The 12445-nt window shown below is 34.1% G+C and overlaps 1 protein-coding gene across 1 annotated transcript in view; it reads left to right on the forward strand.

Moving 5' to 3' along the window:
* Window positions 1-12445, forward strand: part of SEMA3C (semaphorin 3C) — a gene marked incomplete at its 3' end in the record, with an annotated part of 189154 nt that overhangs the window by 91187 nt on the left and 85522 nt on the right. The window contains exons 3-4 of the mRNA XM_079710851.1: window positions 3671-3831; window positions 5071-5133. Coding sequence (XP_079566977.1) covers window positions 3671-3831; window positions 5071-5133 — 224 coding nt within the window. The remainder of the gene's footprint in view (window positions 1-3670; window positions 3832-5070; window positions 5134-12445) is intronic.

Raw genomic sequence — 12445 nt, forward strand, 5'->3', positions numbered from 1 at the left:
CCTGTACATCATGACTCACTTTGAGTTTCAATTACAGAGATACTCTTTTTGGACCTAATGATCAATGCATCTCTGTGTTTTGCTTTTCACTTTAGACTTACTCTTCCTCAGAGCTTCCTCAGAGCTGTCTACTCTCTGAGCTTCATATCATCCATGAGAAGAACTGGAAATCTCTCCCTGCAGATTTGATATTTCTAATGACAAATTAGTTATCGAATTTTACATGCTTGTGGGACATTTCCACTTTTACTTGAATTTAATCTATCAACACTCAAGTAATCTCTTTACCAAAGAAATTTCCCTTTTGAATCTCTCAAAATTAGTAAAGGCCATGCTCATTTATCCTGTTCTTAGTTTACATCTTTGGAAGATAATTACCTCTTCCTTTTACCCAAAGACCAACTTCATATAAAATCATTCCAAATCCTTTAAGTGACCCTCACGTCAACTCCTCTCTTCCTTTCTATTTCTGGCAAATCAGGTCTTTATCATCATCATATCTGGAAGAGCATCTCTTAGTTTTCCAGTCTCACATGCCCCCAAATTATCCTGCACACCAAATTATTATTCTTAAAAATGATTTATTATTTTACTGTCCTGCTCAAATACTTTGAGTAGATTCTACATGTGACAAAAAGAAATATTAAATATATTAATACTTATAAATCAGAAAATTTAGTCTTCCATATTTTCTCCCTGTGTAAAGAATTGTTCTTCTTACTTGTCTGGCTGAAGCTTGAAGTCTTGTCCCAAGTCATAATAATAGGTAACCCACGTAACCCATGTCACTGTGAGACAGGTACTCTTTTAAGCTCTTGATGTATATTAACAATTTAAACCTCACAATACCCCTGTGATGTAGGGACTATTATTATCCTGACTTTAAAGATGAAGACACTGGAGTCTAGAGGGATAAAGTATATATATAAATGAAATGGTAGAGCCAGCACTCAGACTCCAGTGGCTGGGCCCCAGATGCCACGAACTCAGTCATATTTTACTTCTTTAATCTGTGTATTTCAATGGAGAGTTATTTATTCATGAGGTATTTGTTGAATATCTATTCTACACCCAACCAGCACCCTACAAATGACGTTTCACAGGAAAATTATGCAACCATGAATCTCCTCTATAGGATGAAAAGCAAGCTTTATTAAACACCCTGGATTTTAGGCAACATCAAAGGAGAATGTGTCTTCTCCAACCTTTGAGTGACATTTGTTGCATTTTATATTCTCTCTCATGTTCTGAGCTCTTGGATTTTTTTTCCTACTTCAACAATAACCTCTGGTCTAGCAGAGGCTAACTTTTTTCCTGAACAACATACCTCCACTCTTTTTTGCTGTCCTCGTGAAAGAAGGTGTTCCAGTTTTTAGGCCAGTCACACCAGGGCTGCCAACTGCATCACCTGTCTGTCTGTGATATCTAGTGAGGCTCAGTAACTAGGTTAGCATGCTGCACAGTGCTCAGCATCTCAAATCTTTCACTTCCAAAGATCTGTCTTCCAGTCTCTTGTTTAAATGCTCTTTCAATGTCTTGTCTTCTTTCATGAGTTACTTCATAAGACTCTTCTTAAATACTTCAGTAACTTGTTAATGGTTTCTTCCACATAAAAAACCTTACACTTTGCTGTCACTGAGTGGAAAGAATGTCAGAGACTTTGATTTAAGATCCTGTGTTAGTAATTTTAGGAATCTAGCTCCTTAAGTTTAAAAAAAAAAAAAAGAAAAGAAAAAAGTAGGAAAATAGGCATCTATTTTTTTCTAATTTCATGCTTTCCTGTAACTAATGATTCAGAATTGATAATACTAACACTAATAATTATTATAATTGACTGAATACTTCCTCTGTCACTCATTTCAAATATTTACATGTATTCTATTGATTTCCATATGGACTCTCAGTAGAAGATACCATTATTGTTGCTTTTTGCAAATGAAGAAATTAAGGCACAGAGAGGTTAAATAATTTGTTCAGTGTCGCAGAGAGTTTGGTGCCACAGGTGGCTTCATAATCACTATGCTGCTCCCATAGTATCTGTAAATTTTTGGCTAGATATAAAACCATTTGAAGGGGGCTTCCCTGGTGGCACAGTGGTTGAGAGTCCGCCTGCCGATGCGGGGGACACGGGTTCGTGCCCCGGTCCAGGAAGATCCCGCATGCCGCAGAGCGGCTGGGCCCGTGAGCCATGGCTGCTGAGCCTGCACGTCCGGAGCCTGTGCTCCGCAACGAGAGAGGCCACAACAGTGAGAGGCCCGTGTACCGCAAAAACAAAACAAAACAAAACAAAACATTTGAAGGATATTATGACAGACATTCTGAACTGTTGTGCCCAGAGAACAGGTTAAATTTGTTGCTTCTCTATCTTCACACATGGGATATGGCCCAGGTACTCACAGAATATAGTTTGTGGCTGCCTATAAGGACTCTTATACTTTTTAATTTTGGTTTAAATCAATCCACAGCCCTATCAGAATTTCTAGAAATGTGTTTGTGATTCAATGACTAAAAATTTAGAAATAGTTCAGCATTGAAAGAGTATCCCTGAAAGCAGACTCCTTTGTAGAGTTTGTCACTCTCTTAAGATCATAATCAAAAGAACAAAAGAACTCCTGAACCACTTGAATGGAAAAGTCTTAAATTGTGCAAAGGAGCATTTTGACTGGAAAGAAAATTGAATCTGCTATAATGATTATTGATTTTTTTAATTGTCCTGGTGCATTCATTGTCTTGAGAGTTCAGCTATACAGACACATATTTAATGTAAAAGAATTTAAGTGAACATGTGTCACTGCCCATTGAGATGATAAAAAATCTAAAAATTCAGAATATCTGAAAATTCATATTTTTCTTTTTCTTTTTTTTTTTTTTTTGCGGTACACGGGCCTCTCACTGCTGTGGCCTCTCCCGTTGCGGAGCACAGTCTCCAGATGCGCAGGCTCAGTGCCCATGGCTCACGGGCCCAGCCGCTCCGCAGCAATGTGGGATCCTCCCGGACCAGGGCACGAACCCGCGTCCCCTGAATCGGCAGGCCGACTCTCAACCACTGCGCCACCAGGGAAGCCCCATATTTTTCATTTTATATATACATAGGCATATTGTCATTTAAATGACATTGCCTTCTGAACAACACGTAATGGAAAAAAAGGTCTGTTTCCAAGTAATTTATAGAAAAATTTATTAAACTAATTAGAATTACGTTGAGGAAGTAAGGTAAATATTCAGGGTAGGAAACAACAATCCTAAAATGATGAACGTATTGAGTCCAACAATAAAATATTAAGAGAGTCTAGGAAGACATTCACACCATCATTGCTTTTGGTTTTTGTTCAATCTAAACACTTGCTATATTTTTTGGGGTGATTTAACAAGCTTTGAGCTGATGACAAACAGTAAACAACTGAGTTGAGGTCCTAGCAAAATGTGAATAATTTTGTAATCAAGTAGTACTACTATAAACTTTAACATTGCATTTATGGATTTATTTATGTTTTAATTCAGCATAGAGGCAATAAATAAAAATATCCACTAACATAACTGTTTTAAAATTAATTTATTGTAGTAGGAAAATGTATTTTGAATTTTTTGGTAAATATTTCCATAAGATAATTTTCATTAAAATAATGGAATCAAGATACTCAATTTTCACTTGTACTATTCACTATTTCAGAGCTTCGAGAAACCAAGACCTCTGAATACTTCAGCCTATCTCACCACCCTTTAGACTACAGGATATTATTAATGGATGAAGATCAGGACCGGATATATGTGGGCAGCAAAGATCACATTCTTTCTTTGAATATTAACAACATAAGTCAAGAACCTTTGAGTGTAAGTTTATCATTTTCATGAGGGCAATACTAAATTCCTAGGTGTCTTTTTCTTTAAAAATTTCAAATACAATGAAAACATTATGTACTTCATTAGAACAATAGAAAATGCAGGTCATATATCAATAAATAGTTGGAAATTACTACTTATTTCAAGGACTGAAAATATAATCAATTCAATTCTCCATGTCTAGTTTCATAGTTTTTAGCCATCTACAACTTGAAGCTAAGTGAGAAAATACTTCCCGTGTATACATATATCAAAAGAGAAAAGGAGAAACATGGAGTATAGCATGAAAAATGGTCAGATTAAAGGACAGCGTACCTTGTCATCTGTACATAAACCAAGAAGGCCTTGAAAAGAACACAGTTATTAAATGCAGTGTTCTTTGGAAAAATGTGGTCTATACAACAGGGATTTGAACTGCACGGGTCCACTTATATGCAGATTCTTTTTGGTTGTAAATACTACAGTACTACATGATACATGATTGGTTGAATCTTTGGATGTGGAAATGGAATATAGGGTCAGTGTCCCTAACCTCTGAGTTGTTCAAGGGTTAACTATATTTATCATTCTATTTCACAGCAAGGAAATAAATTGAGCTTCATTAAAGTAAAGAAATAAAAGTAAATTAATTATAAATTTATTACAGCAAGAACACATCTGAATTTATTATTTGAACAGTGAGCTACAGGCTGACAATGAAAAACAAAATCATCCCCATCAGATCTGACCCAAGGCTGCAATGACTTAGCATGCTAGCACAGTATGTCAGAAAGAGAATCTTTATCCAGGTTATTTTAGCTGTTGAAGTACCTAGTCTGCAGTAAATTTACCAGCCTAGCTGTGTAGTTTACCAAAAAGATAGCAGTATAAACATAAGTTCATTGTGATATAAGCAGTTGTGAAAAGTGTACTATAAATCAGAGGGAGGGAAATATACATTATTTTGTGCACATCAGTAATTTCCTTATTTTAAAATTGTACCATTAGTAAATGAGCACATATTATAGAAAGAATTGTTGAAGGAAAAATTCATGGAAGAAACAAAAACATAATTGTTAGAATAAAGTAATAAAATCTTTATTAACTTGAGTTCATAAGATGAAAGAAGAAATTTGAAATATAAATATAGAATTAACTTAAAGAAATCTGTTAGCATGAAGTAAATGAAGAGCACTGAGCTGTCATATATACAAGTGAGATTATGCAACATTTATTTTCCTTTCTGAGCAGGTTTTCTGGCCAGCATCTGCAATCAAAGTTGAAGAGTGCAAAATGGCTGGCAAAGATCCCACAGTGAGTGCTTAAAAAAAAATCCAAAACTTAAATATTTGGTCTTTGAATTAATGTACCTAGAGTGCATCCAAGAATGAGACAAAGGGTATTGGTGTTTTGAATCCTCTGCTGGACACATAGTAAGAAATGTAAATGCAAAGTGATTGGAACTCTTAAACACTGTAACGTAGGAATTCCTGACAGGGTAAAAATTTCCTGCTTTGCTTTCATTATTGAACCCTGACACTTTTCATGATGGATTTCAGTAATAACCCCTGTTCAAAGTGGATCCAACCTGCAGAATTCTCAGCAGGCTGCTGAAATAATGATAATTCAAGTGTCTGGAGTAGCTCCCAGATACCATGTGGGCTTTTCCAAAGAAAGATTCTCGTCAAAAGGGTAGTGGTTAGCCAGCACATTCCAGAAGCATAAATCACCAGTTATGGCTGTTATCTTTGTTAATTAAAAATAACCACAGAAACAAAAATCAAGGCAGATACAAATATCAGTAAATGTTCAGTGTGCAATACTTTTACAAAATGTATTCCATATAAAGATTCCATATAAAGAATCAAGGAATAAATCTATATTGATTTCTGCAAATGACTTTCTGAAACTGACACATTAAATTATTCTTGAATATTATGAAAAATACATGGAACAGCTCTTTAATGTGCACAAGTCATTTAATGTTTATAATGAAGCTTAGATGTCATTTAGATGTCATTTAGCTTAGATGTCTCAAACTTCTTCCTTGTGGAAGAAGAAGTGTGGAAATGAAACTTTTATATTTTATTGATTCTTAGCAGTCCAGGTACAAAGTTCTGAAAAAGCCTGGCTTAAGGCAGGACTACAGCAGCCTCTGGAGTGCAGATCTCCAGGTCTCACCAGAGGGTGTTTTGGCAAGAGTGCTCACCAGGAGTGACCCAGCTCAGGGTTTCATTGTTTTAGTTTCATAATTCACCTTATGAGAGAAAATTTTAAATGGGCAAAAGGAGCTCACAGAAGTATATTTGCTACCCACAGGATCTGTTGGACCACAATCGAAAAAGAAAAAAATCCAGAAAAATGTGAAAGAAACATTCAAAAGAGTACATTACAATTGCTTTCTAGGGAACCAATAGCACAATGAAGCATAATGTTGTGGAAAAGGCACTTTTTATTGGTCCCCTGAAGCTATGATTTCAATAATTTTGCATGAATTAAACTACTTTCTTTCATCCTCTAATGTAGAGATTTTTCCCATTGATGTTTATGCGATCATGTCTCACCTTTTGCCACAATAATATCCTATGGTTGTAATTACTGGATTTAATTTTCTTCAAAAAATTTCTGTGTCCCATTCATACAAACTGCCACAGGCAGAATATATAGGATTTAGATACCTTTGCACATTCTCTTTCCAAAAATCGTTGTTGATTTTCTGAAGAGTCTTAGCCAAGTCATTTGATTTCTTTCTCCCTTTGGCAAAGTAGAAATGCTCTGTTATTTGCTTTCTTATAATTAAACGTCATTAGATGAAATCTTCAATACATGCTTATGTTTTCACATAGTTTTCATGCTGTAATATCATTCATGGGTATCTTTATATTCTGCCATACGGCCAGTCAGAGGTAACTGGTAGTGGGCTCTGTTGTAGTACAGCCAATGCTGTTGGGTCCTGGAAAATAATAATCAAACTAACTTTCAAATATATGCTCTGTCTATGCAATAGAAGAGAATGTTGACAAATTCATCTCACTTAATTCATGTGAGGTACTTACAAACAAGTATCCTTTAATCAGGATACCAGTGGCAGAAAAATGATGCTATATAGAAGTTCTATAGAACAACATTTTAATTACACTTCTCAATGAAACTAAATATTTAAGAATCTCTTAGCTCTTTTGGAATAAATATCATCTAATTACTTAATATTTCATTTTTTAAAATGCAGGAACTGAATATTTTAATTTGTACAAATCAGTTAATTGAAGTGAAGGAACCAGAGGTAAATAAGGTGGAGTTCCTACCTTTAAGAGTCTTTACAATATACTGGAGATGATGAGACATATATACAATAATTACCAAGTAATACTAGCCAACACTTAATGGAATGGGCCAGATGCTCTTCTTAGTGTTTTGTTTTAATCCTCATGACAATGCTGCAAGATGGACATTATTGTCGTCATCGACATTTTTAAGATAGATAAACTGAATCACTAAGAGAGTAAGGAACTTACCCAAAGCTGCACTGCCTGCAAGTGGGAGGCCTCTGTCCGACTCAGGCACATATGGCTCTAGATCTTTTTGCTCTTAGTTGATAAAACATGCCACTTCTCCGGGGAGAATATGATAAATGCTGAGAACACACACAAAAGACAAAGAAGAAATTCATTGCACCTGGGCTATTTAGGAAAGGTTTGATAGATTTGGTGGCAACTATGCTAGGTCTTATGTTAACTTTTCCCCTTATTCTAGTTCAATAATACTGAAATTCAAATAAGTTGTATCCTTTCTCTCTTTCAGCCTTTGGTACAGGCTACATGTGCTTCTCTTCTTGTTGAATTATCTTCCCATCTTTTTAACCTGGGAATCATCTACTCATCCTTTCAAATAACAGTGCAGATGTCACCTCTCCGGAGAGTCCTTTCTTGCCACCCAGGACTGGGCTAGCTGCCCCTCCCTGTGCGTTCACCTGAAACACTCTAGAACTTATTTCACTGAATTTTTAGTGATTGGATCCAGTGCCCAGATCTGTATCTAGGCACTTCATGAAATTTCAACAAGATCTGGAAAAATGGAGAGGGAAGCAGTAAGCATGGGAATCTATTCCAAGTACTTTTCTCAGGTTGGGGGTAGGACACAGTGGATACTGAGTTATTAATACCTTTAGATTAATAAGTTTATAATAAATTCATTATGCACAATTTTTAAAGGTATATTTTGGTTATATTAATTTTTTTACTTTTAAATATTATATTAATCTTCTACTAAGAAAAGCATAAACTAGTGACTAATTTCATATTTCTATAACAATTGAAAAAAAAACTTAGAATCAAACATCTCTTATTCCTTTAGACTTTTTACTTATATCAAACTTTAATTAAAGTTATAAAAATAATACTCAATTATTAGAAAATAATTCAATATAATTTAAAATTTGATCCCAGGTAATCTGTATCATAATACTATATAATAAACTAATGTTTATCAGGAAAATAAATTATCATGGTGGGAATATAGCTTATTGTCTGCCTCAGCTAAGAGAGTATAACTTACCTCCCAATTTCCCTTTTTGCCCCTATTTATTCACATTCCTACATGCTCTATTTATTTCTGAACATTAATATTTTATTCATATGCTAAATAAATTGAGCTTAAACAATAACACATGCTGTCAAACATATCCAATGAGATAGAGCATAATGAATGTGCTAAGTAAATATTGTATGAGATCATTGAAAAATTAAGCATGGTTACATACATTTAGACCTTTATGCATTACACACACACAATGTCAAACTTGATTTATTAATTGTAGAATATCAATTTCCCTGTTTCTGTGACCAGAGAATCCTAAACTATTTGAAAATATATTTTCTTTAGGAACACATGTATCAAAATACCTTGATATATTCCCCAGACCAAGAAGTATAGGCCAAGAAGAAAAAAATTAAGAGGTTTTTTTTTTTCCATTGCATAGTATGGACCATGAAGAGTCAATATTTTTAAAGCCCTATTAATCTGAGCTCCAGGATATATTATTTTAAAACATCTATTTTAAAATTATATAAATAATACCTGTTAACACAGAAATTTTTGAAGGCCTAGAAAAGCATGCAGAGAGCAACAGAAAACAATCTCTTATTAGCGCTCTGACCCTGGAGACTTAACCTCTCTGTGCCTCATTTTTCTTAACTGTGTAATGGGCTACTCATAAAACCTACCTTATAGGGTTATTAAGAGGATTAGTGAATTAATATTTGCGGAGAGCTTAGAACAGTACATAGCACATAGTAAGCACACACTGTTAAGTAAATAAAATAAATTACACTACCCAAACATAATAACTTAAAAATTGGGGTTATATTCTTCCAGCATTTTAGTATATGACATGTATATGTATATACATAAAATGGTATTACATTCTGCATAATGTTAGCAGCTTGAGTTTTCATTTAACATTGTACCTTGAAATAGTTTTGAAAGAGAATTAAACAATAAAAAGAAAGCATCAACGGTATTGAATTTCACTGATGTCTCATTCCACAAACCTTTTATGGATGTCTACTGTGGTCAGGACTTGTACTAATCTCTATGCAGGACAAGTTCCCTGTCCATTACACAGGGTTTGTACTGACAATTGGAACTGAAAATATATATGAAAGAATCTAATACCTAACACTGGGTATATTTATTATGTGCCAGACACTGTTCCAAGTGCTTCAGTAGTATACTGCTTACAACAAATATTATCATCACCTTTTACAGATAAAAAGATTGAAGCACAGAGAGGCTAAGTAAATATCTCAAGTTCAAACAGCTAGTAAAAGATAAAGCCAGAGTTTGACCCCAGGTCGTCTGGCTCTGAGATCTGTATACTTAAATTCACTCTCTGCTGCCCATCATGCTATGGCATGATGATAGTCCAGTTCTAATTGCCTCTCTGGTTTCATCACACAGTAATCCTCTGTCCTCTCTAGGCAGTATTCCCCAACTAAATCCTTCACTCTTATGCCTCCAGTTTTTCTGTTCATGCTGTGTTTTCTGTTGGAATGTTTCTTTCTTGTGCTTTTACCTATCAGAATCTCTAGCTTATTCTGCAAGTTCCAGCTCAAATGACATCCACTCTCAAACCATTACACCCACTTCAGTATTACTCATTTCCTCCTTTTTCTATAGCACACTTTGAAAAATATAACCCTATTATAGCATCTACTACAGCCTGATGTATTATACTCCCCTTTCTCTGAAAACAGGAATTGAATCTATTCATTTCAGTATTGCTAGCACTATATACAGTGCTTTCACAGAATGAGTTCAGTAAATAAATATTTTCTGGATGGAATTGACACAACTGCCGTGGTCTAGGACAGAAATAATGTGGACAGAAACTAAGCACAATGGAAATGGAAGGGACCTAGAAAATGCTTTTCAATAATTAAAGCAATTGATTTATTTTTCCTTTCATGTTTTTCTCTTCGAGGAGGCTTTGGAGGAGCACAGTAAAGCATCATCAGATAGTGTGGGAATTAGCCTTCATGGTGGAGGGTAGCCATGATTCAAGACTCAGAGTTATTTATTAAACCTAGAGCACTTAATTTAACATTTTTGAGGCCTCACTTTCCTCATCACTAAAATGGGACTGAATACTTTAATTGGAACATTGCTGTTAGGATTAAAAACAACTAACATCAAAGGATTAAGAGCTCTGTAAATATTAATAATTGTTATAAAAACTTCCCTCTAACAACTATGGAATTCTCACCCAATGACAAATTATAAAGTGGTTAAAAGTACAAGATTCAATGTAAAACACGTCTGTGTTTGAAAATCTGCTTTACCTGTTTCTAGCTACATGACCTCAGGCGAGTTAACTAAACAAGATCTAAGCTTTTGTTTTCTAAAAAGGGTTGAGTTGAAAAATCTGAATGAATATAAAGTGACTAAGTACATATAGTTTGCTCAATAAATGTGATCTATAAATGTAAAAAATCAAACTTCCTGGGAAGTAAAAGGGGTTAAGTATATAAAATGATTATTCTAATGTCTAGCACATAATAAATTTTCAAAAATATTAGCCATAATAAGCATATATGTAACAAATATGTTGATATAAGCATATACATGAAACAAGTATAACCTGTATTCGAAATGTAAAGACAGAACCTATTATTAATAGAATTGAATAGAATTTGTGTTTTACGGGAAAATGTTATATACAGAATCCCAGAATGACTGGACTTGGATGTGAAAACAATAAACACAAGTGTCATTGCTCACAAATACCCTTAACATAGGCATACTATATATACACCATACTTCATCTATGCTTTTTTCTCCAGAGAAACACATTTCATCTGCAGTTATGTAGTCAATTTCCAGGTACCTCTATAAACAGGTATCAAGATACAGTGACACTATATATTTAACAAAAATCCTTAAAGTCTTAAAATAAAAATAAAGTATATAGTCTGGTCTGTAAGGATAAATTTATTTAACAGCAGAGTTGGTGATTGATGATTTGATAATAAAAATCCATAATAGAAACATGTGTATACAGTTACTACATATGAAAATAAACATATATTTGCTGGCAAGTAACAATGAGTATAAAAGGAGAAAATGATGAGAAAATATAAAATAATATTGACTTAAATTTCTATTTTAAAAAAGTTTTTTTTTACTTTTCTAATAATATAAACCATAAATGTGCATTATAAAAATTTAGTAAAATACATTGTACCTAGAAGAGAAAAAAATATATATTGTATGACCACCCATGGGGAAACCCCTGTTAGATTTTGACATATTTCTTTATAAAAACTTTTGTCTCTAATTTCTAACATTATTTTTAATAATGTTCTTTGCTAGATCAATGACTTTGTGAAGGGAACTACATTCAACCTCAGGCTTGATTAATGTGTAGTCAGCAAAGGATCGTGACCCTGCAAGTGTAGAACATGCAATGGTTAATTCAGTCACAGAGATCTGCATTTGGTGCTGACCATGTTTATATATTTCTGCAAAGTCATAGTCAACTTATAATTACCATATTTTGCATTTCATTGAGTGAATAAATGATAGCCTTTCCAATGGTTGGATTGGGAACAGGTGAGAAAGGAGTTTTGGGGAGAGGAGAGTATTTTAGGGTATCAAGAGCAGAGAGATCAGGATTCCATTATTTTTCATAGAAAGCAACAATGCTGGCATTTTGTTTAAGGTTTGCTTTATTCACCAGTTATGAAGGCCAATAGTGTTTGCAACTGTAACTAATGATAATATGGACCTTCTATAAACACAAGTTCATTCAAAACATGTTTATATAATATGTGAGGGTGCGTGTGTATATGTGTAATGTTTTGAGGAAAATTTGAGAAAACAATTTGGTGTACCTTTCAATTTCTAAACTTTCTCAGATAAAGAGTAAGCTCATAAAGTTTCAGAACATAAAAAGGTGCCCAGTATATAAATGCTGAAATACGAGAGACATATCATTTTACTCGTTATCTGGTAAACTACCTTCCTCCTAAAATACACCATGTTCTCTTGTTATCTCCTAACAATAATTTAAAAGTTAGGGCAGAAAGGAAAATGTATAACAAAGTATCACAGTAATACTTAGAAATAG

The sequence above is a fragment of the Hyperoodon ampullatus genome, assembly GCF_949752795.1.
Source record: "Hyperoodon ampullatus genome assembly, chromosome: 9".
Lineage (NCBI taxonomy): Eukaryota > Metazoa > Chordata > Mammalia > Artiodactyla > Ziphiidae > Hyperoodon > Hyperoodon ampullatus.